The sequence below is a fragment of the Phocoena sinus genome, chromosome 8, assembly GCF_008692025.1.
Source record: "Phocoena sinus isolate mPhoSin1 chromosome 8, mPhoSin1.pri, whole genome shotgun sequence".
In the NCBI taxonomy this organism is placed as follows: Eukaryota; Metazoa; Chordata; class Mammalia; order Artiodactyla; family Phocoenidae; genus Phocoena; species Phocoena sinus.
Window position 1 is genome coordinate 103,647,088 of NC_045770.1, and position 23,711 is coordinate 103,670,798.

At 60.8% G+C, this 23,711-nt stretch overlaps 2 protein-coding genes across 6 annotated transcripts; one reads left to right on the plus strand and one right to left on the minus strand.

Annotated features, from left to right (window-relative positions):
* Positions 1–543: 543 nt before the first annotated feature.
* Positions 544–11,838, minus strand: AP5B1 (adaptor related protein complex 5 subunit beta 1). Of its 4 annotated transcripts, none has more exons than XM_032641403.1 (3): positions 11,684–11,838; positions 3,277–3,444; positions 544–3,172 (listed from the first exon to the last, which is right to left on the minus strand). In XM_032641403.1, the coding sequence occupies exons 2-3, from the start codon at positions 3,424–3,426 to the stop codon at positions 689–691; spliced, it is 2,634 nt and encodes an 877-aa protein (XP_032497294.1). In that variant the 5' UTR covers positions 3,427–3,444; positions 11,684–11,838; the 3' UTR covers positions 544–688. The 4 variants fall into 4 exon arrangements, with proteins under 4 accessions (XP_032497294.1, XP_032497295.1, XP_032497293.1 ...); XM_032641404.1 differs by lacking the exon at positions 11,684–11,838 and adding an exon at positions 4,051–4,129; XM_032641402.1 differs by lacking the exon at positions 11,684–11,838 and adding an exon at positions 3,839–3,893.
* Positions 11,839–11,875: 37 nt separating this feature from the next.
* On the plus strand, positions 11,876–23,019 carry OVOL1 (ovo like transcriptional repressor 1). 2 transcript variants are annotated; one of them, XM_032641406.1, is made up of 4 exons: positions 11,876–12,046; positions 18,593–18,810; positions 20,471–20,660; positions 20,848–23,019. In XM_032641406.1, the coding sequence occupies exons 1-4, from the start codon at positions 11,947–11,949 to the stop codon at positions 21,141–21,143; spliced, it is 804 nt and encodes a 267-aa protein (XP_032497297.1). In that variant the 5' UTR covers positions 11,876–11,946; the 3' UTR covers positions 21,144–23,019. The 2 variants fall into 2 exon arrangements, with proteins under 2 accessions (XP_032497297.1, XP_032497298.1); XM_032641407.1 differs by lacking the exon at positions 18,593–18,810 and having other exon boundaries at positions 11,958–12,046.
* The last annotated feature ends 692 nt before the right edge of the window (positions 23,020–23,711 follow it).

A 23,711-nucleotide genomic window follows, 5' to 3' on the forward strand; every position in this document is an offset into this window, starting at 1 on the left:
GCGGGCTTTCTCTAGTTGCGATGAGCGGGGGCTACTCTTCATTGTGGTGTGTGGGTTTCTCATCGCGGTGGCTTCTCTTGTTGCAGAACGCGGGCTTCAGCAGTTGTGGCACGTGGGCTCGGTAGTTGTGGCTCATGGGCTCTAGAGGAAGGGGCCACCAGGCCACTGCAGCTTCCTCTGTTTCTGCCCATTGGTCCCTCGTCCTATCTAGCCTGAGCTCCCTGTGCAGAGACCCTGCAAACCTCTGGAGTTGAAAAGCACTGGCTCACAGGTCAGGAGGCCCAAGTCCAGCTTCACTCTCATTCCTAAATTGCTGGGTGGCTTTGAGCAAGGCTTTTCCCTCTCTGGGAAGCAAAGATGTGGCTATTTTTTCTCCTGCCTCTTGGGCAGGGATTCTAGAGAATCCTAGTATATCCGGGCAGGAAGGAACTTTTATGCCCTGCAGTCTGCGGGTTCCTAGCTTGGAAGCTTTCCTGGAGCCTCTGACCCCCACCCCACTGTGCCTTCCCCCAACCAGGGCCCAAAAGAAAACAAACCAGTGAGGATTGTTAGCAAATACAGGGGGCTTTGTTTTGTTTTGTTTTTACAGAAAGGAGCTACGGGGCTGTATCCTGGCTCTCAGCAGCCCTTCTTGGGCAAGAGCCTGCAAAGGCCGCAGTCCTGCTCCTACCTGTGCCAGCCCTGGGGCTCAGCCAGCCGCTGACAGCCCCCGGAGGTAGTCCCCCACCAGAGGCAGCACGGCCCAGTCATCAGTCCGCAGGGCCACAGGCACTCCGTCTGCCTGGGCTGCTTCCAGCCGCAGCAGCAACCGCGAGTCTGGGGGCAGACGGATGGCTATAAGGTAGCTGGTCGGGGGTTGGGCCACCACCACAAAGGGCTCCAGGTGGCGGGACACCAAGGCCTCCAGCCCATGTGGCCCTAGAGGGCACCACAAGCGACTCTCGGTGCCCTTTGGCAGGCAGGAGTCCCAGAGCTCCTCGAAGAAGCCCAGCTTGGCCCCCTCGGGGGGCTGGGGGAAAGGCAGAAAGAGGTCAGCGAAGTTCACAAGCAGGGGTGGCAGGTGAGCATGGCAGGTGAGGCCGCTGGGTGTGGTGTACAGGGCGCGCACAGCCAGCCTCGCGGGAGCCGGGCGTCGGGGCTGCAGAGGCAGCAGCAGAGGGCGGGTGGGGCGGCCAGGGCACAGGCACGGCACGTGCACAGCCCCCAAGGGTGCATAGAGCTGTCTTTCCACACGGAAGCGCAGTTCCAGAGAATACACCTGCTCCAGCACCTCCACCTGGAGCTGCAGCACTGGGACCGGGCCCTTGGCTCTGTGGGGACCCATGCTTAGCCGAATCGGGGCCGGGGCCTCCTGCACCAGCAGCGCTGCAGCAAAGCCCTGGTTCTCGGCCACCAGCGAAGAGGCCAGTGCAGGTGCGGCAAGGGAGGGGCCCAAGGCCACCCCCAGCTTGGGCTCTTCCAGGTGGGCCAGGAGGATGTAGTAGAGGCGCGCGTGGTCCCGCCCATCAGGGTCCTCCAGCTGCCTGGCCAGGGCCTGCAGCAAGTCCGCCAGGCCTCCTCCAACGCCTGCCCGCAGCAGGGCCCGGCAGACCTGCAGGAGGGCCTGCTGGAGACCCCAGTCCGTGCAGCGAGCAGCTGCAGCCTGCAGGAAGCCAAGGGTGGCACTCTGGGCATCCCCATCTGCCACCCTTGCCAGCATCTGCAGGTGCCAACGAAGGGCCTCATCCCTGCCTGGCCTGGACACCACCTCCTGCCGCAAGACCACCTTTAAGGGTTCCCCCAGCTCAGGGCCCACCCGATCCAAGAGATCCACGAAATGGGGAGCCAGTGCAGGCCGGGCTCGGTACAGCTGGGCCAGTCCGTGGGTCAAGGGTGTCAGCACCACAGGTTGCCCGGCCAGGCAGCGAGCAACAAGGTAGGAGGCCTGGAAGCAGAGAGTGGCTAAGGCCCGGGGGCCACCATCCAGGGCTGCCCTCTGCCGCAGGCCAGCCAGTAGCTCCTCCAGGTACTGCCGGGGGCTCTGATCCTGGCCCTTTTCCTCCTTTTCTTCGTCTTCCACACAGAGGAGGCACAGCAGATGCAGGCGGGCCAGCAGGGCCATCGGGTCATGCAGGAGACTGGGCAGGAGGCCACGGCATAGCTGGGACCCCAGCAATAGCGGGGCAGCCTCCTCGCCTGCGGGGCCCAGTGGCCAGTTCTCAGGGAAGTTCAAGAGGCAGTGCAGGTAGAAGAGATGGGCAGGCAGGGGCAGGGCCGGGTGCTGGGCAGCCAAGGTGAGCCGGCGAAGCAGCAAGGCCTCATCCTGGGCTGTAAACAGTGCCTCACCAAAGGCCGCCTTCAGAGCCAGAATGGCGTGCAGCAGCGTCAGCTGTGCTGTGCCCAGCAGCCGTACCAGCTGTGGCTTGAAGAGCACTGGTGGCTGTCCCCGAAGACCCCGCAGGGCCCAGCCCAGCAGCCACAGAAGCTGGGCCTGGGCCACAGGAGTGAGCAGGTAGGAGATGTCCAGAAGCTGGGCCACGGCAGCCCGCAGCTCCCGGGCCTCCTCAGGACTGAGCTCCAGCGTGGCAAGGCAACACTCCCCCTCCTCAGCTGGTGGCCAACTGGGTGCCTGGGGCTGAAGGTGGGCATCACCCTCCTCAGCTAGCATCCAGTTCCAGGGACCACCCTCGGTGGGACAGTCCCCAGCCACAAGCAGGCCCTGCAGGCCAGCCCTGGCCCTGGCCTGTATCACCAAGGCGTTTCGCAGGGCAAGTGCCAGCAGCAGGCTGAGTGGCTGTACAGCGGCCTCCTGCCCCAGCAGGCCCCGAAGTAGCCCCAGACAGCCCCCCAGCAGCCCAGGCTTGCAGCTCTCCAGCTCCCGCAGGCACTCCCACGCTGTGGCCTGCAGGGGGCGCTGTTCCGAGGCAGGGCCGAAGCTTCTCCCCAAATCGCGGCCCGAGGCCAAGCCCAGCAGCAGGGGCAAGAGCCGGCGGGAGGCTCTCGAGGTGGGGCCCAACGCACCTCCTGCCGCCAAGGCTGTGGTGGCCGCCAGCAGAAGGGGCCGCCGCAGAGCCGAGGGCCGCGGGGGTAGAAGGACCAGGGTATCCAACAAGGAGGTGGCGGCTACTTCGGCCGCAGGAGCGTCCGGCCACAGCTGCGCTGGGTACTCCAAGCTCAGAGCCAGCAAGGAAACCTGGGGATAGGGGATTCTGGGTGGGAATCACGAAGCTGAGGTTCACGGCACGGCCGGCTGAAGGGACCACGTGGGCCAGGACACAAGTCACGCGCAGGGCCTACCTTAGTTGGCTCGCTCAGCTTCTCACTCCTCAGGTCGCTCAGCAGGTGACGACCCAGATCCTCACCCTCAGGACCTGCCATGAAGGTGGACGGGCTGGCCCGGAAGGTGCCCAGGCGCTGGGCCCAGGCTTCCCGGCTCGTGGGCCCCATGGTCAGGCACGCAAGTCCCTGCAGAAGAGCGAGGGAGGATCAGACGTGCGGCCTGGAGACGCGCGGGGCCCCAGAGCCGCCAGAGGGCGCGCGAGCCCCTGCGCCAACCCCGAAGGGGCCACTGTCACCCCAGGGCCGCCTAGCAGATCCCAACCGCCCTCGGCCACGCGCAGAGGCCAGCGGGGACCCCGCACCCGGGTCCCGAGATGAAACCCAGAGGTTTCGGGGGTGACGCTAGGGCGGGCCGCCAGGGTCCCCGGGGTGAGGAGGGCTGGCGAGCAGGGGCGGGGGTGCCGGGCAGGCAGCTAGCGCAGGGGTGCGTGCCGAGAGCTCATTAGGCCGCCTGCCTGCAGCCGGTACCGAAGCCACAGCACCGCCCCGGCGCCCGCGGTAACGGGTTGACCGCTCTCACCCTGCCTGACCCAGCGGCCGCTGGCGACCTGGCCGGCCGGCTACTTCCGGGCTGGCGGCGCTGGGCGGGGTGGGGCGGGGCGCGCGGCGCGCGGCGCGTGGGCGGTCGAACTGAGGCGGGTCCCTCTCGGGGGCGGGGCCGTAACGGGGCCACCGCCTCCCCCGCCCTCCCGGCCGCCGCCCCCCGCGCCCTCCCTGATGGCAGGTGAAGACCTGTTGGTTTCGCTGGGGCTAACTGTCCCGCTGTGCGCAGGCCCCCCTTCCCCGGAACCGCCGCAGGCCCAGGCGGAGGCGGTGGAGTTGGGTGGGCCTGGGCTCCCGGATGCCAGGGTCCCCACAGCGTGCGGACTGCAATCTCAGGGCGCTCCGGCGGACAGCGGCCCGGGCCCCGCCCGCGCCTGCCAGACTGCTGAGGATGGCAACCAGCGCGCCCCGCGCCGGCGCCCGGGCGCGGCGCAAGCCGCCCGCGGCCCCTGGGGGTGACGCGGATTGGAGTCCTTGGGGCTCCCCTTGTGGCCGCTGGGGGGTGTACAAGGTGCGGTCCTCGGGCGCCCGCAGGAACTGCGCGCCGTGGGCCCGGCTAAACCGGCCGGGCGGGCGCCGCAGGGCTTGGCTTCGCTTCCCCGACGCCGGCCCCGGTTCCCCACCCGTTCGGCTTGGGGGCGCTGAGCCGGCGCCGGGGTCGGGGCAGGCGGAAGCTGCTGACCTTTGGCGGAGGCCGCGCCGACGGTCGGCTAGGGTCGCGGCAGCCAGACCAGGGTAAAGCTGGCGGGGCCAAGTCCCAAGCTGCGATGAAGGCGGAAAACAACGGGATGCAGACGTGAGGACTCGCAGGGTCTGTCCGGTCACGGGGCTCACAGTACGCTTAGCACGGACCGGGAAACTGAGGCCTTGCCGCCGCAGGAGATCTGGGGTCTGCAGTGCCCGAGCCCAGCACACTTGACTTCCAGAGGGATGGAGCAGGGCTGTTTGGGGACACTCAGAGGGCTGGGCCTGGGGCTCAGCTAGCAGCCCCTCCTGGGTCTAGGGTCCAGGCTGCAGACGCCCCACTGATCGCAGATTTCCAGGGCACAGAACCGCGGGCGTCCAGACCCCACACCCACAGCCCGCCGATCTGAGTAACGCCTCTGGCTCTCATTAGCCCGCTCTGAAGATGAAACAGGCCTGAGCCCCCATGCCAGCGCTGCCAACTAGTTTCTCATCTTTCCCCGGGCTTGGCAGGCCCCTCCCCACCCCCTCCTGCTGCCCTCCAAATGGGAGGTGGTAGGGAGTGGTGAGGTAGAGAGAGCTGGAAAAGAGGCTCTCTGGGTGCCCAGGGTGCCAAGGGGATGGAGACAGGGATCCACCCCAAGGGACAAGTCCAGCTGGAAAACCCAGTCCCAGCTCCTCTGGGCCCTGGCTCAACAGTTGACTCACAGGTGGCAATCCCAAACTACTTCCCTCTAGGTGCCTCAGTTTCCCCACCTATAAAATGGGAGTGATGACTTCGGCCGGAAAGGCTGTGGAGTGGGGCTGCCTGGCTAATTAAATCTAGGATGAAAGAGGCCAGGATGACAGCAGCCCTGGGAGGGAAGGCAGCTTGGAGGTAACAGGAGCCTGTCTGGTTTCCCTGTCTGAGGCCCAGAGGGTGCTGATAACTGCACATCCCCAGCCCTTATCACTTACAGGGAGGGAGGAATGATTATTAAACCCCTTTTACAGTTGAGGAGACAGGCTTCAGAGGGTCAGAAACTACAATGCTGGCTCCGGCCCCTGTTCAGCCTCTGACAGCCGCCAGCCTTTCTGAGCCTTTGCTCCTTGGGGCCCAGGGTCTGGAGGGAGGGAACCCACGTGTAGTTCTCGATGCTGTGGTGGGAGCATCCACATGGATTCACTGAGGCTTACAGCACCCTGAGGTACCTGAGGATGGGTACCATTCACAGAGAAGGAAAGGGAGGCCCAGCGGGGTGCAGTCACTTGCTCACAGTCACAGAGCTCCTAAAAGGTGGAGCCTGGGCTTCAGGCCACAACCCGTTGCTATCCCTGACTTGGCCCTCCACTCACACAGCTACCCTCAGCCTTCACCTGCCTGCCCAGATGTCTGCTCCCCTGTGGGAGGGTGGTGCTGGTACTGTCCCTGGCACAGGCCAGGCATAACATTGAACTCAGACCACCAGCACTGAATCTGCAGTCAGCAAGCCCGCCCGCAAGAGTGACCTCCCAGCCGAGAGGGCCCAGGTGTGGGCTGCAGCAGGTGGCTGAGCAGGGAACTCCCCACTCAATGCCCACAACTCATTTCTTCTCTTTCTGCTGAGTTTCCATCCTCCCCAGGGCATCCCAGTTCTGTGGAGACACTAGGCACACTGAAAAAAGGGAAAGTCAGTTTCCTGAGGAGTCCTGAGTCTCAGTTATCTCATCTGTAAAATGGGAGATACCCATCCTCACAGCACTAGGCACTGGGGATACAGAGATGCTTTAAAAAGAACACATCATTATGCAAATCCACAGAGAGCAGAATAGTGGGTTCCAGGAACCGGGGGTTGGGAGGAATGGAGAGTGACTGCTAACGGGTACGGTCTTTCTTTTGGGGTGATGAAATGTTATGGAAGACAGTGGTGGTGGTTGCACAGCTCTGTGAAGATACTAAAAACCACTGAATTGGGAATTCCCTGGCAGTCCAGTGGTTAGGTCTCCATGTTTTCACTGCTGAGGGCGCAGGTTCAATCCCTGGTCAAGGAACTAAGGCCCCACAAGCTGCACAGCACAGCCCCAAACAGAAAAACCAGAACAAAACAGAACACTGAACTGTACACTTTAAAAGGGTGAGTTTTATGGTATGTGAACTATATCTAAATAAAGCTACTAAAAATGATGTTAAAAGAGGTCCCTTACGTACAGAACTTACACTGGGGGAGAAAGGAACAAACAAGACAAATCAAAATTTCATGGAATAAGAGATTCTGCAGGGACTTCTGCGTTCCCAATGCAAGGGGTCCGGGTTCGATCCCTGGTTGGGGAACTAGATCCCACATGCATGCCACAACGAAGAGTTTGCATGCCACAACTAAGGAGCCCGTGTGCCACAACTAAGGAGCAGACGAGCCACAACTAAGGAGCCCTGGAGCAGCAACTCAGGAGCCTGCTGCAACTAAGACCCAGTGCAACCAAATAAATAATAAATAAATAAATTTTTTTTTAATAGAGAGATGCTGCAAAAAAGAATAAGAAAATAGGGTCATGGGACAGAAGTGACTGGGGGGACAACGATTTAGCTAGGGCAGTCAGAGAGGACTCTTGGAAGAGGGCACATCTGGCTGAAACCTGAGTAACGAGAGAGCCAGTCATCAAGTGGGGAAAAGCCTTCCGGGCAGAGGGAGCAGCAGAGGAGAGGCGTGAGCTGGGAACAGGATTTGGCCAGTTCAGTGGACAGAGGGCCAGCAGTGTGGCGGGCACACACATAATCAGTGAGAAGGAAGAAGCACGGGGTCAGGCCAGCTGGGGCCAGAGCACGCTGGGCCCCAAGGACTTTATTCAGTTGTGAAGGATCAGGGTGGTAAACGTGGAGACGGAGGTGTGGGAAGATTCCAGATGCTTTGGGAGCTGACAGGACAGAACTCAGCAAGAGATGGAGGTGTCAGTGTCACCCACAGCACGTCACAGTTTGTCAGGGGCTTTGCAGCCTCCACGGGGCTACTGTCAAACAGAGCTGGAAAGGCCACTACTTGAGCCAAGCAGAGGCCTCGGTGGCCAGGGGCACTGTCGGCCTGCTATAAGGCTGAGTCCATTTTCAAGGGCTGCTAGGCTTCTGGGCAAAAGTGAATCAACAGCATCTCCTGACAGCTCTGAGGAGCAGAGCTGGAACTCAGAGCCCCCCGTACAGACGGGGCTTAGCCCAAGTCCCTGGAGACTAAGAGTCTGGGGCAGCCTGACTCTAGGTCCAGTGCTCTGTTCTGCTTGTCCTCTCAGCACAGCTCCCAAAAGCCTTTCTGCCCCGAGCCGCCATGCTTCTAAGCCCCTGCCCCACCCAACCTCATCCCGGCTCTCCCCAGAAGCCTTCTCTGAGAACAGGAAGGGGTTGTTCTAAAACCTCTCCATCCGACTCCTGCCCTAGCTCTCCCTGGGCTACTTGGGATGGGAGCCGAGCTCTAAAGGCGGCTGCCAGCCACCAGCCTTCAGGGGACATGGGCCTTGCTTGCCTGCTAGGTTTCTGCTTCCTTCATACCCCTGTCCACTGTACCAGCAGCATGGCTACTATGTCACCTGGAATTACCACTCATGGCTCTGCCTGCAGCTGGCCCAGGCCACCATCCCCTCCTTCTTGGACTATGATGGTAGCCTCCTCACTGGTCTCCCTACTGCCACCCTCAGCACCCCTCCCCTGGTGACACACTCCTCTCCCCATAGCAGATCCAAGGCTTCCCACCACACTGAGCCTCACATGACACGACCGACCTGCCTCTCTAGGGTCAGTTCCTACACTTTCCCATCCCCTCATGATCCAGCCCCCTCGCCTTTCGGTTCATCACAAACACACACACACACACACACACACAGGCGCTGCTCACTCCTGCTCTGGGGCCTTGGGGCCACCTGATCCATTTACGGATCAGCCTCTTCCCTGCCCTGCGCAGCTGGCTCCTACCTCTCATTCAGATCTCAGCGCCCCTCTCACCATCCCATCACTAGTTAAATGTCCTGCAACACACCAGTCATTTCCTTATTCTTCGTTTGCCTTGCGTCACAGGATACCCAGTGCTAGCATACAGTAGGTGTTCAATGAATATTTGTTGACTGCATTAAGGAAGGAGAGAACGATATCGAACTGGCACTGCGTGAACAGGGCAGAAGGTGCCTGCCCTTATGGAGCTCACAGTTCAGCTCAGTGTTTACCCGAGTTCACACACATTGTCTGGTTCCTGAACCACAGGCCACACACTGGCAGCCCACGGGTCAAATCTGTCACACGACTGTATTTTATTTGACTCATTCCACGTTTTAAAAAAAGCTAAGTCAACATTTAAAAACTGGTAGATTTCGGAGAATTCCCTGGTGGTCCAGTGGTTAGGACTCTGCGCTTTCACTGCTGAGGGCCCGGGTTTGATGCCTGGTCAGGGAACTAAGATCCTGCAAGCTGTGCAGTGTGGCCAATAAATAAATAAATTAATTAATTAAAAATTGGTAGATTTCACACATAAATCTGGATTTCTGGTTTCCAAACGGACAAAAGTGGCAACGTTGGGTTTCTGTGCTTGGATGACATGCTTGTCACTGGTCCTTTAGATGGTCACATTCTCCATGCCCCAGCCCCCATCCCTGAGAGTTGCCCTTTATCACACTGAACTTGCAGTATAGCTTTCCTCATAAGAAAGAAATTTGCTTTGTATTTATGCCTCTAGCAAATTTGGAGCATAAAAGGCTGAATGGGTCACATGAGTCAAGAAACATAGGATATTCATTCATTCAACAAATATTTATTGACAATCCACTATGTGCCAGGCACAGCTGAGATGCTGGAGATACAGCAGTGGGCAGCATGGACGAATATCCCTCCCTCCTGGGGCCTTGATCTGTACACTGTGTAACTTTCTTTCCACAAGTGGAGACATTTGAGTTGTTCCCCCGATGAGAAAGACTGCCTGTGTCCAGCATCATCTACGAAACTTCATCAGAGTTTCCACGAAGCCCCTACTGTGTCCCAGCCCCTGTCAGGGTCTGGTACAACCAAAGTGCTCAATAAATATTTGTTGGGTGAATGAAATAAATTCACCTCTCTCCCAGGCAGTGTTAGTCAAACTTATTTGCCCAGGATATATTCAAAAGACAAGCAAGGGGCTTCGCTGGTGGCGCAGTGGTTGAGAGTCCGCCTGCCGATGCAGGGGACACGGGTTTGTGCCCCGGTCCGGGAGGATCCCACATGCCGCGGAGCGGCTGGTCCCGTGAGCCATGGCTGCTGAGCCTGCGTGTCCGGAGCCTGTGCTCCGCAATGGGAGAGGCCACAACAGTGAGAGGCCCGCGTACCGCAAAAAAAAAAAAGACAAGCAAGTAGCAGGTGCTCGCTTAATGTCAATTGAACAGAAGGGTCCAGGGTAAGAGTGGAGGGTTGACAAGGGAAGCAGAGCCTGGGAAAGGAAGGGGAAGGGGGCAAACATTAGTGCCCCTGCCAGAGCTCACACCATCCTCACTGTGGACCCAAGAGGTAGATGATGGGATTCTCAGGTGACAGACGAGGATACAGCCTGGAAAGGAAAGCCCCTTGGCCAGACTCACAGGTTCCAGGAAGGAGCAGAGAAGGAGGCCCATCTGCCCCCAAAGTCCACACCTTCCCCACCCACCCAGGGAGTGCTCTACAGAAGTCCAGTGGGGGCATGTAAAGGGCCTCTGGAAGCCTCCCCCTTGAAAAACTACTTTCTTCCACTAGACGCCTGAAAGTCCACCATAAGCAGGCTGCTCCCTTCTGACTCCTGACTTTTGAACTGTGTGAATTCACTTATCAGATTAATTTCCTCCTAATCTGTTCCAGCAAACATTTAATATGTGAGAAAGGTGTATGTGTGGTAGGGACTCTGAAATATTATTTTGTTTTACACGGGGGAAGGGGGAGAGCTAAAAAGAGGAAGGGGTCCCATGCCTGCCCTTACTAGCTCAGCTGGTAAGAGAAGCCCAGTGGCCGAAGTGGCACAGTTACTGTGCCTCATGGAGGCCACCAAGTGCTCCTCAGCTTCTGAGGAGGATGGGGCCTCCCTCCAGGAGGCGGGTCCTGGGACTGGGCAGAGCGTGATGAATGGCTGGAGTGAGGGGTCCCGGGCTGCGCCTCAGCCAGGGCTGGGCTCTGAGGCCAAGACATGAGCTCCCTGACTGCCGTGGCTGCGGCCAGGCAAAGTAAGTTGGTCCTCTGCCCTCGGCTCACCTCCAGTCTTGCTGCACCTGAACTCCGGCCATTTGGAACAAAGATGAGGGAGGGCTCGCGGGGGGCGCGGGGGGCGGCGGTGTAAGCCCCAGTGACTAGGCGCTGAGGTCTTTCGGGGTCACGGTGGACTCGGAACGGTTTAAACGCCCCTTCCTCTACGAAACCTTCCACACTTGCCCGGCCAGAAAGCGGGCTCTCCGCTTTGTATTACGGCCCGGCCCGGAGAGGCCCGGCCTGCCCGCCCACCGGCCTGCGCGTTCCTGCGGCCCCGCGTGCCTTTCCGAACGGTGCCGGCGACCAGCAAATACCTCCCTCTGGGCTGAACCACGAATTGCTCAGCCAGGCGTTTGGGACCCGGGGCCGCCTGGGCCCGGGCCCGGGCCCGGTTCAACAAGTGTGGGCCGGGCCGCCCAGTCCCGCCCGACGGCTTCACGCCTCCCCAGGCGCCCGGGGCGCGCCGGGCCGGGCCCAGTCGGGCGAGTTTCACTTCATCGCCCTTAGAGCGTGCGAGCGCCGAATAACATTGCCCCTTCCCCTCCCTCCCCTCCTCTGCTCCCTTCGAAACTCCGAAACTCCGGTTGGCGAACGCTAGCACTCCAGCTGGGAGGTCCCCGGCGGGCAGCGGCTGGGCCGGCTGGGCAGCCGTGTGCCGGGGGCCCTGCGCCCGCCCGCTCCCGGCCACCCCGCCCAGCCCGCGAGGCCACCTCACCGGCAGCGGAATAGAAACCGGTTCGACAGGTAACAAATAGGTGGGTTGTCACCGTTATTTCCCAACGCATGCGCCGTCGCTCCCCGGGCCACTCCAAGCTAATTAGCTCAGATCAGCTCCCCCCCCTCCCCGCCCCAGCCACCAACACACGCCGCTGCGAGCCAATAAAGCGTGAACCCGTCCGTCCTGCTCGCACTTTAAGACTTCCCGGGCGGACGCGAGGGACGCCAGTCGCGCCGGGAGGAGCATACCTGCCGCTTCCCCCGCCGCCCGGTGCATCTGGCTGAAGGGGACCTCGTTCAGACGGAGGACGGCGACAGCTCCGCGGAGTTGAAACGGGCGCGCGCCGTCCCGGGCACGGCCTCCCGGCGCAACGCGGGACGCTTTGGCGACTTCTTCTCCGACCTGCTCCCCCACCCCCACCCCCGCCCGCCCCCAGCCCGGCCAGGGAAAGGTGGGACGGCTCCGGCTCTAGTTACGGAAGCGGCCGGTACCCGGCGAGGAGGGTTCGAAAATGCCTCGTGCGTTTCTAGTGAAGAAGACGTGCGTCTCCACGTGCAGGAGGAACTGGAGCGAGCTCCCCGACGAGGAGCGCGGAGAGATCTATGTGCCAGGTGAGGCGCCCAGTCCGCGCGCCCCGAACCCCACGCTGCCGAGAGGGCGGTGGGGCCCCGTCGAGCGGCCAGCGTGCGGGGCGCAGTGGCGCGGAGCCCGGCGGCCGGCGCAGCTGGGGCGCCCGATTTAATGTTTAAGCGGCCGCTGCCCCGTTAGCCCGCGGCGCGGCCGACCCCGGGCGCGGGGGGAGGGGTGGGGCAGGGCCGGCGGAAGGAGCGGCCAGGCGGGGGCGGGGGTGGGCGCGGGGGCTGCCAGGTGGGGGCGACAGCCGTTCCCAGGACCCCGGCAGGGCGGGGGGCAGGCCTGTCCGAGGCGCGCGGGCCCGCGCGGTGCCGCTCTCCCTTCCACTGGTCCGAGCCGCGGCGCAGGGGAAGCAACGGGGTGTGTCACCGCTCAGATAACCCTCCACTCTCGTGCAGTAAATCCCGAAAGCCGGGACTTTTATGAGGCGGGAGAAGGGCACTGGAGCGGTGCCACTTAGGGGGGCAGGGAGCGAGCTGGAGTTTCTGCTGAGATTTGTGTAAATGTAAGAGAAGACCCAGAGTTGAAGCCACCTTCATTGATCTCTCCCTCTCACCCACAACACTGGCTGCCAGAAGGTCCCCGTGAGGGTCGGGCAGGCAGGAACTCCGAGCCGTGGGGAGCGCGAGACTGTGGGGAAGGCGCCGAGCTGCACCCCACTAGCCCTAAAGACAAAGGTGGGATCAGCTCTCACCTCTGTTAGAAACGCGCCTCCTTCGACCTTGCAGAGGACACCACTGAGCTGAGAGGGGTTTTAAGGAGCCCACCCCACAGCCAGGGAGCAGCCCCGGGGGAAGCTGGGGCACCCAGTTTATTTTCGGAAGACGCCTTGACAGCGTGGGAGTCAACTTTGGATGAGTAACCCCAGTTGTTTCTTCCTCCAGGGGCATCTTCCACGTTAGCCCCGAGACCTCTTCTGCGCCTTCGGTCCTCCCCCACCCCTAACAGAATCTTTGGTCGGGAGCCAGTTTCCTTCGGAACTCCCCTTCCCCAAGCCTTGGGGGTGGGGCGCGGGATGCGCTGAACACCCTGCCCAGCGCCTCCAACGGGGGAGAGGTTGTAATTAACCAACCGACTTTGACCTTTGATCTGCAGGTTCCCCTGCATCGCCCCGGGCCCTGTAGGAGAGTGGTGAAATAAGGGCGGTGAGGGGCCCTGTGAGGGCTCTTGCCTCGGTTTCTGTCCTGAATAAATTGTTGGAGACTGTGGGTGTAGTGGTGGCCTGACGACCGTCAGGATCCTATGGCCTACAGGGCTGGTGGGGTGTTTCACAGCTTAGCCTTATCTCAAGTGCCTAGGCCCCTATCTACAGCCTCCTTAAAAGGTCGGGATGCGCCAGTAGTCCTGATGACCCCAATGGGGAAACTGAGACAGAAAGGGAAGTGCGCTGCCTCCACACCCGGAGGCGGATCAGGGTGTGGGCCCAGGATTCTGTGTATAGTTTCTTGCTTCTCCAAGTTCCCTGGGGAGTTGATCGGTGTTCCACCTCCAGAAGGGCCATGTGAGGGGGTGAGGGACGCGAGCCCCCTTCCTTGCTCCTGCCTCCTCCCTCACCTGTCTGACTTGCTGCCTAGCTGCTCCTTGGGATCTGATAAACCGAACTTGGACTGTGTTAAAGGTGAGCAGAGCCTTGCTCGAGACTAGTGTGCTGTTATTTTTAGTTTTATTTCCCATCCCAATCAGTAACAGATCATGTGTTGACTTTTACAAAGGACAAAGGAATTCCGTTTGTTCAAATCATTGACTTCCTTGCATCCTAGTGATTTTCCCCAGCACAGTTCTGGTGGCCATAGTGGGAGTGGCGGGGGAGACCTGCACCCAGGGGCTGTCCCATCAGGTGCACAGGATGGTCTGGGCCACCTGCCGCTGCTGTCCAGGTGAGGGGAGCCGCTCACTCTGCAGGATCATCCCGGATGTAGGGTGGGGTCTAACCTGGAGGTGCAGGTGACAGTTTGCCAGGGAGAGTCCTGTGGGCTCAAGCAAACAGAAGTCAGAGAGCTTACTTTTGCCTCTCAAAGCCATGTGGCCCACTAGAGAGTTTTCCCACAGTTTTTGGAAACGAGAAAGGGAATGTTCTCGGGCCACGCTCGGGTGCCTCAGATGGCTAGAGGGTGGGGAGTGTGTTTTGTGGTGGCCTGTCCCCTGACTGGGCCATTCCATCACCAGCCGACCGTGACCCTAAGAGCCGGCTGGGCACGTTTCCTTCACCCCACCTCACAGACTCAGCACGTTGTGACCAAGTAAGCATTGACCCCATCCGGTCCCACTGGGAGAGGCACCGGGAGGGCTGGGGAATGAAGCGTTTGAGGTCTGACCTTCCCGCCAGGGCCCTCTGAGACCCTTAGAGCAGCAAAGAATGCCTGGAAAGAAAGTGTTTACTGACTGAAGACCCTGGGCCCCAGCCTGGCAGCTCTGACTCCAGGGCCCCAGTCTGACCAGCACTCCAGCCTCTTCTCTGAGGCACGGTTCTAGAGGTTTCCCACCCTCAGTCCCCTGGGCCTCACTCTCCTCCCAAAGCTGAGGGAAAAGCCCAGAAGTGGGTACAGGGCCTGGAAGGCTGCAGGGGTGGGCAACGGCACCACTCACGCCGGGAGCACTGAAAGGGTTCATGGTTAAGTTGCCACCTGTTTGGCCCTCGAGCCCCTGCCCTCCATCTCCCCTGGCATTTCTCCTTCGTTGTGTCATTATTGACTGTGGAGTGCAGGGACTGATGCTGGTTTCTTGACGATGAACCCAGGCCCCTGTACCCAGGGGCTAAATTCCATCTCCTGGACCTAAGGGGAAGCTCCAGGAACGGGGAGGAACGGGGATGAAGTGGGGTTCTCCAGGCCCCTGCTGAGAGGAATCTCAAAAGGCCAGGAAGGCACTGGAGGGCAGAAGCTGAATGACATGCTCCAGCCATGAGCATCCTGGGGCCTCTTCCCTACCCACCGCCCCCCCACCTCCCCACTTCAGACGGAGCGTCTGCAGTCCGTTCTGCCAGTTCAGCAGCGCATGCCTACCCCAGGGGGGCAGCCAGGCTGAGGTGCGTGGGACTGGAGCGTCCTCAGCCTGGCTCTGACTAGGCAGTGTGGGCACCTGGGCAGCTCTCTCTGGGCCGAGTTAGAAAGGCTGAGAAAGTCAGCTTTGGGCCCCAGAGTACACACGTAGGGGCGCGAGGGAGTGGAGTTGGGGAGAGATTATGCCTCTGACGGTGATCATTCTGATTCCTGGGAAGTGCTGGCAGTGAGGGACGCGTCTGCCGAGCTCTCCGGGGCAGCAAGGCTGGGAGGGTAGACAGCCAGCCCACGGATGGGTACGGTGGGCTAGATGGGACTCCTAGCTGTCCCACAGGGTGCCGTCACCCAAGCTGCCAGGCTGTTTGTCCCTAGCTTGGGTGACCTGAGGCAGAATCCTGCCAGACTGTTTGTCCCAGAAAGAGAGCAGGTGAGGCCGAGTCCTCTGGGCACAGGGAGGACGGGAGCAAAGCACGGCCATTGTTGATGTCAGGCTTCTTCTTTAACTCTCTTCATGCTCAGCAAGTATCGTGTGGTGTGCCACAGGGGTGCCAGCCCCGTGCTGCACGGGAGGGAGGGAAGGAAGGGCGCAAACACAGTACGGTCCCACCGCTTGCAGCGTCCACCCTGGTGTGAGGCTGAGGTGCACGGGGTTGGTTAACTTCACTGTGGACGCGGTATGAGGAACGGTTGGGAAAGGGGGGAAAGATCCTGCCTGAGAGAAAAACTTGGCGTTCACAGAATGGAAACGACAGGCTGAGAGATGGGCCCGTTGTGTTTCCAGGGCTGCCCAGCTCTGCCAGTTGGCTGGCACTGGCTCCCTTTCAGGCCCCTGCTAGCTGACCTGGGGGCCGGAGGAGACGGGCACAGGGGACCCTGCCCTTCCCGATAAGGGTGCAAGACCGCCTAACGCCAGCCTGGGCTGTGCTGACACACTGGGCTCCCCCCCCGCCTCCCTGCCGCTTCCAGGTCAGCAGCAGCCCCAGCCCGTGGCTAGGTGTCCTCACGTCTGCTTCACCTGCTCTCCCCAGAGAGCCTAGGGCCAGGCCTCGTGCCCAGCCCTGGCCTGAGGCCTTGGATAGGGTAGGACCTGGCACCCTGTCTGGTATTTGGGCCAGGAGCTTTCAATGCAAGAGAGAGGGGACTTGCTGAAGGCCTCGGGTGGGAAGCTGCTCTGGGCCCAATGCCCACAATGTCATCCAGGTGGAGGCATGTTGGGCCGACAGAAAGGGAACCCGTGCAGCCCCTGAGGGGTAGGGAGAGGGCCTTGCCACACTCCTCAGCTGCGGGCGGGCGATGAGCAGCCACAGCGGCCGCCACCTTGCCGGAAACATCTAATTAGGGGACAGAGAGTAGCACAAGCAGGGCCCAGCCGGTTCTGCTCGCTGCCGCTCGGTGCCACCCAGTGATAGGCGCGGCGGCAGGGCCACGCTCCGGGGGTGGCAGGAAGACAGGTTTGGCGGGGCTGGTGGGACGAGGCAACCGTCCCCACCCTGACGGCCTCACCTGCCCCTCGCTCGGGAAAAGCGGCACAGGGGCAGGGCAGGCAGGCCCGCTCCCTGTCCCCGGTTCCCCAGCACTGTCATCTCAGGGCTTCTGCGGAACGGGAGAGGCGGGCCTGCAAAACAGTTCTCCCCCTAAACCTGCTTAGATCCTCAGAACCCTCACCATGGACCCCACTCTCGTGGAGGCAGGGAGCCAAGGGTGACAACTCGTTTGAGCGCAAACCGGTTAACCCTCACCTGTTGTCACTCCTCCCTCTGCTGCTCCGTGTGCAGGCTCTGAGGCCCGGCTCCAGCTTTTGGGAGCCTTGATCTCGCTCTCTGATACTGAAAGACAGAAGAGGGTAGAGGTTCCTGTTTGTCTCTACCTGGATTGAGGAATGGAAATTGTCGTCCAGTTTTGAATTCTCAGCCAAGATCTCCAATAGCTGGTAATCTGGCATAAATTGAAGCTGCCAACACTCTGACACGCCCACCCTCTGGCAGCCCCCATCCCTGTACACAGACGGCTGTCACTGTGGGAGGATGGGGGGCGGGGGGGGCCTCCGAGAGCTCCGGCCTGACGTCCAGCCGTCCAGGGCTTGGAGAGAGGCCAGGCCAGGGCCAGGTGCTGGTGAATCAACTCCCGGAATGAGGTGGCACATTAGAGTCCCCGGACGGACAGACAGACGGCGCCAGTGCCAGCAGAACGGGTTTGGGTGGCGGGCAGGCGCATTCTTCCCGTCAGAACTTTGTTGTGTTTGAAGGGGGCGAGAGCGGGGGCCTCTCCCGAAACTTGGGTGCCTTCATATTCGCCCCTCCTCCATTGGTGTGTCCTCTGCTTCCAGCCTTGCCCGCTGCATCCTGCTGGGGGCCGCCCCTCCCTGGGACCCCGTCCACTGTCTCACCGGCCGGGGGCTGCAGGCGCAGGGGGCCGCCTTCATGGTTCTGAGACCCTTAGTCAACCTGCTAAGTCCCTCTCCCTGAAGCCCACTCATCCTTTCCTTCCTGTGCCCCTCTTGATTTTTCCTTCTGAGGCTTGGAAAATGTTCCTAGCTTAGCCTCTTCGGGAGAAAAATACTGACCAAACTGTAACGTTAGATTGTTTGCCTCAGCTCTGGGGGTTTGAGACTTGTCTCCTCTGTGTCACTCGGGAGAGCTCCCCTCCTGTCTAGTCAGGATGAGGGCCAAGCCTCTCCGGCCCTGTTTAGCGTGAGGTGTCTGCCGTGGGGAGCAGCGTGTCAGAGGGCTGCCGGTATTGCTGGTATCGCTGCAGCTGCCGTGCGAAGGGCGGGAGCCCAGCCCTCAAAGCGCCACAGCGACCAAGCAAGTGAGCGGTCCCTGCTCTGGGGGAGGCTTGCGTAACAGCCGGGCAGGCTGCCCAGGAGACTGTTAGGCTGCATCCACCTGCTGCTCCGGGACCTCCTCCCTGCCCTGCCCCACCCGGCCTGCTCACCTGCTAAGCTGGGCCAGCGGGAGTGGGGAGCCTGGAGCCCCAGTGAGCTGCAACGTCAGGGACAGACCACCCGGAAGGAGAGAGGGGTTAGGACCACCCGTTCCCCACGGCCAGCAGCTAAATCTGCCTGGAAGAGAGGCTCGGAGTGGCGCAGACCACCGGGACCCTTCTGGGGCAGGGATGAGTCCCTGGGTCCAGGGCCTCCAGTGGTGCCCTTTGTCCCTGCAGGAGCGTGGATGAGGCCTGGAATCCAGAGGGACTGGCCCAGGTGGGGCAGGCAGACAGCTTGGGAAGAATAATTGGCAGGGCAGCTTTGGTCCTCCCAGTTCCACTAAGACACAAATTACTCAGCGGGCAGGCCTGTGGGCCGTGGAGCTTGGCTGGCGTCACCTGTAATTACCTTAATTGGGTGGGGGGAGGGAGGTGCGGCATGCAGTGGGCTGGGGGCAGCCCTGCTCTGCCACATGCCTGCAAGGGGTGGGGCAGCGGCTCCACGGTCCAGCCAGCTAACTGCCAGGGAACCTTCCGGAAATCCCACGCAATCCCCTTTTCTCCACCAAGCCCCTCACTTGGCTGTTCTTCTCTTCCCAGTCAGCCTAGGCTTCTGCCCACCACAGCCCTACAGGGAGCCAGAGCCATCAGTGGCCGAACCCCCTTCTTGCCCCCTGGCTTTGGACATGAGCCTTCGGGACTCCAGCTATAGTGTGACCCCAGGACCCTGCGTGGTGGCCCAGCTGCCCTCCGAAGACACGAGCCGCCTGGCAGACCCACAGAGCAGGGACCATGGCTTCCTGCGCACCAAGATGAAGGTACTGACCCTCATGCTGTCTCCAATGACCAGGGGCACGTGTATCCTCCTGGGTCCAGCCCACGAGACGTGGCACAAATGAGACTTAAGCAGAGATTGGCCTTGGATCTGGGTCTAGGTTTCTGCAGAGAAGTGCACCTCACTGGAGCACGGACGGGGGTGGGAAAGAAGAGAAGTGGGTCGGAAGTGAGAATGCCCATGCGCTGGGAAGAAGCAGTGAGGTTCCAAAGACGCTTAACCCTTTGGAGTCCTCTCTGGGGGTTGTTTAGCTTCATTTCTGGTCTTGAGGGGAGGCACCTCTTTACACAGAAGTTCTAGGAGAAGTGGGGAAGCATGAGCCTGGCTCTGCAAGCTGGCCTGGGCCTGCGTCTCCGCCGCCTGAGAGTGAGGTCTGGAGTCTGCTCGGTGGTCGACTCCCTGCGCAGGTGCCCGGCGGCAGTCTCCGCCTTGCCCAAGCGTGTGCTTCCATCCCGGAGCCTTGCGTCTGGGGCGGGGCCTGGTGAGCGCCCCCTGCTCAGCAGCAGAGGCAGGAAGGAGCTCACAGGAATGCCCCTGCTTTCCAGCGTGCAGCGTCCAGGCTGTCTCTGGCTGGGCCTGCATTCCTGAAAGCTCTGGGATCTGGAAGCAGTCATCTAGAGGAAGGGCTCCCGTGGAGCTTTTCTGTGAGCCAAAAGACTGGAGACAACTGGCCGTGCAATGCTGTTCCCGCCTCTCTTAACTGCGGTGGCCACATGTTGTAACCAGAGGGGAATCGCCAAGACATGTGCTGGGCGGTTGGCCGGGGAGCTGACACAGTGCCCCTGATCCCCGAGGGCCCTTCCTCCCACCCCTTAATCCCAGTGGCTAGGGAGCGTGTGGAGAGAGAGAGCAGGGGGCACAGGACAGCAGATGTGCCAGAGGAGCGAGTCCTGACCCCAAAGGGCTTGCTTAGCTAGCAGCAAGGCATTTACCCGGTGCCCGAAGGCATGGGGTGATGGGGTGCGCCTGGTGCCCAGGGAGCTCGGGAGGAGTGGCCAGCGACAAGGCCACCACAAAGCACAAGTAACCTCTGAACATTCACAGAGGTAGGGCGTTGAGGCCACGTCTCCACTTCTGAACAGCTGTTCCATAATTACAAAGAAAATGAAAAAAGTTTATAAGCAAGAGAGTCATCAGGGTGGCAAAGGGACTCAGACCAGACCACGTCAGGCTCGAGGAAGGCCAGGGGCGGGGCTGGCCTGCGAGGGGACTCCAGGCTCCTAGCGGTGGCCTCAGCCTGGGAAGGCTGCACGGAGACCACGTCGTGGGCACTCTTCCCTGTCCTAAGGCTTAGAATGGGAACAGAGGGCAGAAACTACAGAGAAAGATTTGGGCTCAGTGAAGGGAGGACTTTCTAACGGGTAGAGTTACTGAATCGGGCTGTTTCTGTGGGGAGATGGCCACAGATGGTAAGGAAGGGGCTGGGTGGCGGCCCTGCACAGAGACTCAGGAGCCCAACAGGAGGCGGACCTTCCTTCCAGCTCCACCACCAGACCTCCGGGAGCCAGCGGCACAGAGGTGTGGCCCCTGGGGTGGGCACCGCCCTCCTCACGTGGCTGGGGGCTGGTGTGTGTGTCCTCGCAGTCTGCCACCTGCAGCCCCACCTCCTGGGTGTCCGTCACAAACCCCGTCCTCGCCCACAGGTGACGCTGGGGGACACTCCCGGTGGAGGCCTCTTCCCCTGCCACATCTGCCGGAAGGCCTTCGCCTACCAGCGCATGCTGAATCGCCACATGAAGTGTCACAACGACGTCAAGAGGCACCTCTGCACCTACTGCGGGAAGGGCTTCAACGACACCTTTGACCTGAAGAGGCACGTGCGCACCCACACTGGTAAGAGGAGCCCGCCCGGCGGAGGCCACGGCCGCGGCCGCCGTGCTGATGTCCTGGGCCCCGGGGGGCCTGGGAGCTCTGGGCAGATGTCCTCCGCGGTTCGCTGGGGAGCTGGAGTCGGGCAGGCCGCCGGGCGCTCCTCTGCCGCGGAGTCGGGTCCCTGACGCCGGCACTGCCCTCCCCGCAGGTGTGCGGCCCTACAAATGCAGCCTGTGTGACAAGGCCTTCACGCAGCGCTGCTCTCTGGAGTCTCATCTCAAGAAGATCCACGGCGTGCAGCAGAAGTACGCATACAAGGAGCGGCGGGCCAAGCTGTACGTGTGCGAGGAGTGCGGCTGCACGTCTGAGAGCCAGGAGGGCCACGTCCTGCACCTGAAGGAGCGCCACCCTGACAGCCCGCTGCTGCGCAAGACCTCCAAGAAGGTGGCCGTGGCCTTGCAGGACACCGTCACCTCCCTGCTGCAGGGCACTCACCACCTCTGAGCAGTGGTGCCCTGGCTTGGGCAGCCCCGAGAAGGCGAGGGCCGCCTCCCTGCTGCCCGGCCCGCCCGCCCGCCCTCTGCGGCCTCCTGCCGGAGCGCCAATGACCTGGCGTGGAGCCCGTGGGCACGTGTGCTCGCTCGGGCCGGTGCTGACCTCTGCTCGCATTTGCGTCGGTGTTTGGGGGGCAGAGGCCACTCTGAGCCCGGGCAGACGTGTGTAACTGTGGGGCGGGCGGGGCGGGCCAGGGCTGCCTTCGATTTGAAGCAGCTCGGGTCCAGAGACAGGACTTCCTTCCCAGAGGAGGTACGTGAGGGCGATCCTGTTGTCCTCTGCTTCTGGAGCAGCGGGGGGATGGGGGGCTGCTGGTCCCCCCTGGACGGCAAAGTCAGGCGCTCCGGCAGAGGGCACCCCTGCAAACAACAGCCGTGCAGGAGCTGGCGGCGGGCCGCCGGGCCATGTTCCTCGCGCTCAGGGCTGCAGGGGCGCTGCGGGGCGCTGCTCTTCGACAGGGAGATGCACGCGTGTGCACAGCCGTGGACGTGCGCGCACGCGGAAGGCCTTGCCATATATCACCTCATTTTTAAGAAATCAACTACAAGGTGCCAAGGAGGTTTTATTTCCTTTTTTAAAAGAAGACATATGTACAGATAGTAATATATTTTTGGTGCCGATGGCGACTGTTTTAAGAGAGGGTGGAGCTGGCTTTTCTCCTCCCCACGCAGTTCTATTTATCCTGTACGTTTCACGCCTCCTCTGCGCCTTGGCTCTGGGGTGGCTGCCCTGACCCACCCCTCATACCTCCTGAGATATTTAACCTAAGACTTTCCTCCAGCCCTGCCTGGAGGAGGCGGTACTGCTCTCTGTTCTCCCTCTTCTGCCGGGACAGCCGTCACATCTTCTGCTCTTCCCTCCCCGTGTCTCTGCCTCCCTCCCACATCCTTTCAAGGCAAGTCTCAGGGTGACCGAGAGCCTCCTGATAACAGACCTTTTGCGGAACAACTCACCATTCCGGAGATCCGGGGTGGGGGGTGTCCAGCTGCGGCCGCAGGGGTAAGCCGGTTGGGGTGATGAGTCTATGATGCGCCCAGAGTCCACTGCCTGAAGTAACAGCAAGAGTGCGGGGCCAGGCTGCGAGGCCTGCTCTCTTCCTGGGAGAGTCAAAAACCCTAGGACGGGAACAAAAAAATTGGGACAGAATAATAACCAGTCATATCAGAAACTTCTACAGGGAGGACAGTATTAGATGGTTAACAAGTTACATTTGTAGCCTTTTTTCTGAATGTTTGGCAAATGGCGAGGCTGGGTCTTGCGCACCTAAGGAGGGAGCCACCCCTGGGCTGGTTGGCTCCACCTGAGGGACTCTGCCAGGCTCCCTTGGCTTTGCTGGGCTTCCTGCTAAGAACACGAAAGGGGTGTGGGTCAAAAGGGAAAGACGGGCAGGGGCTGGAACCAGCCTGCCGAAGAGCGAGAAGGCAAACTCGAAAGAGAACACAGAACAGAGCAGGTGAAGCCGCCCCGTGAAGCCAAAGCCCAGGTGGAACCAGCCTTGGCCTCTCCTGCCCGGAAAGAGCAGCAACCGCATAGTCCCCGGATGCAGGGAAGGAGCCTTCTCTGACCTCTCTCAGAATGTGTATGGATTGTTCTGGAAGGCTCTCGTTTTAGTTTACTTTAGAGTCTGTGGGAGCTGCTGTATTCTGGAAGGTGTATAGCATAAACTAACATTCTCTGGAAGCCTTGTCTTGTTTACATTTCTGTATCCCTGTGTTCATTGCTTGTTCATTGTTCATCGCCTATCTGAGGCAGTCACAAAGCTCTGTGCTGTCTGTTTTATAACTTTCCCCTCAACTATCAAAATAAAGAACTATCATTTTCTGTGTTTCTGCTTTTTTGTTTAATAGACCTCGTTTTTCCACCTGCAGGGAAATTAATCAAAACAATTGATGCATTCTAGTCAAAGCTTTACCCTTTTACAAGTAGCAATGGCCCTGGTCAAGACAAGAGCCTGCTAGATCAAGTGGCCTGCCCATAGTCTGGGCGGTCAGTGCCTGCTGACCCCAAGGCCGCGTGTTCTGCTCTTCACGGTGGCATCAGGCCCTCCCCTGGCTCCTGCAGCCTGACTGACTCGTGGCTCTCCTCCAGCGGGTGCAGTTACTTGGGGTCCAGTCTCTTCCCCACACCCTGCCAGGACCACAGGAGGAAGAGCCACATTCCTAAATAGTAGGGCGCAAAATTCCCGTCACTTCTGGGTCAGACACCTAGCTGTAGGGATGGTCACACCTGCACAGCACTTGTTCTGGGCCAGGCACACTCGTGTTTCATGCATATTAGCTCCCTTGACCTTCCAGCCACCCTACGAGATGGGGGCTGCTCCCCACACCCGGCAGAGAGGTTAGGCAGCTGGCCCCAAGTCTCATGACTAACTAGTAGTGGAGCTGGGCTAGAAACCAGACAGCCTGGCTCAGGGTCTGTGCTCAGAAGCACGCACACGCTGCCGATGGGGAGGCCGGCAGATGGCCTCGCACCTCTAGGCAACTCAAAGTAGAGGGAAACGTAAGAGATTACCTGGCC

Coding starts and splice junctions, on each gene's coding strand:
- AP5B1 (XM_032641403.1), bottom strand. CDS start 3,426: ATGGGGCCCACGAGCCGGGAAGCCTGGGCCCAGCGCCTGGGCACCTTC. Junction 3,173..3,276: donor AGCTGAGCGAGCCAACTAAG/GTAGGCCCTGCG, acceptor CCCTATCCCCAG/GTTTCCTTGCTGGCTCTGAG.
- OVOL1 (XM_032641406.1), top strand. CDS start 11,947: ATGCCTCGTGCGTTTCTAGTGAAGAAGACGTGCGTCTCCACGTGCAGG. Junction 12,047..18,592: donor CGGAGAGATCTATGTGCCAG/GTGAGGCGCCCA, acceptor TTCTCTTCCCAG/TCAGCCTAGGCTTCTGCCCA. Junction 18,811..20,470: donor TCCTGCGCACCAAGATGAAG/GTACTGACCCTC, acceptor CCTCGCCCACAG/GTGACGCTGGGGGACACTCC.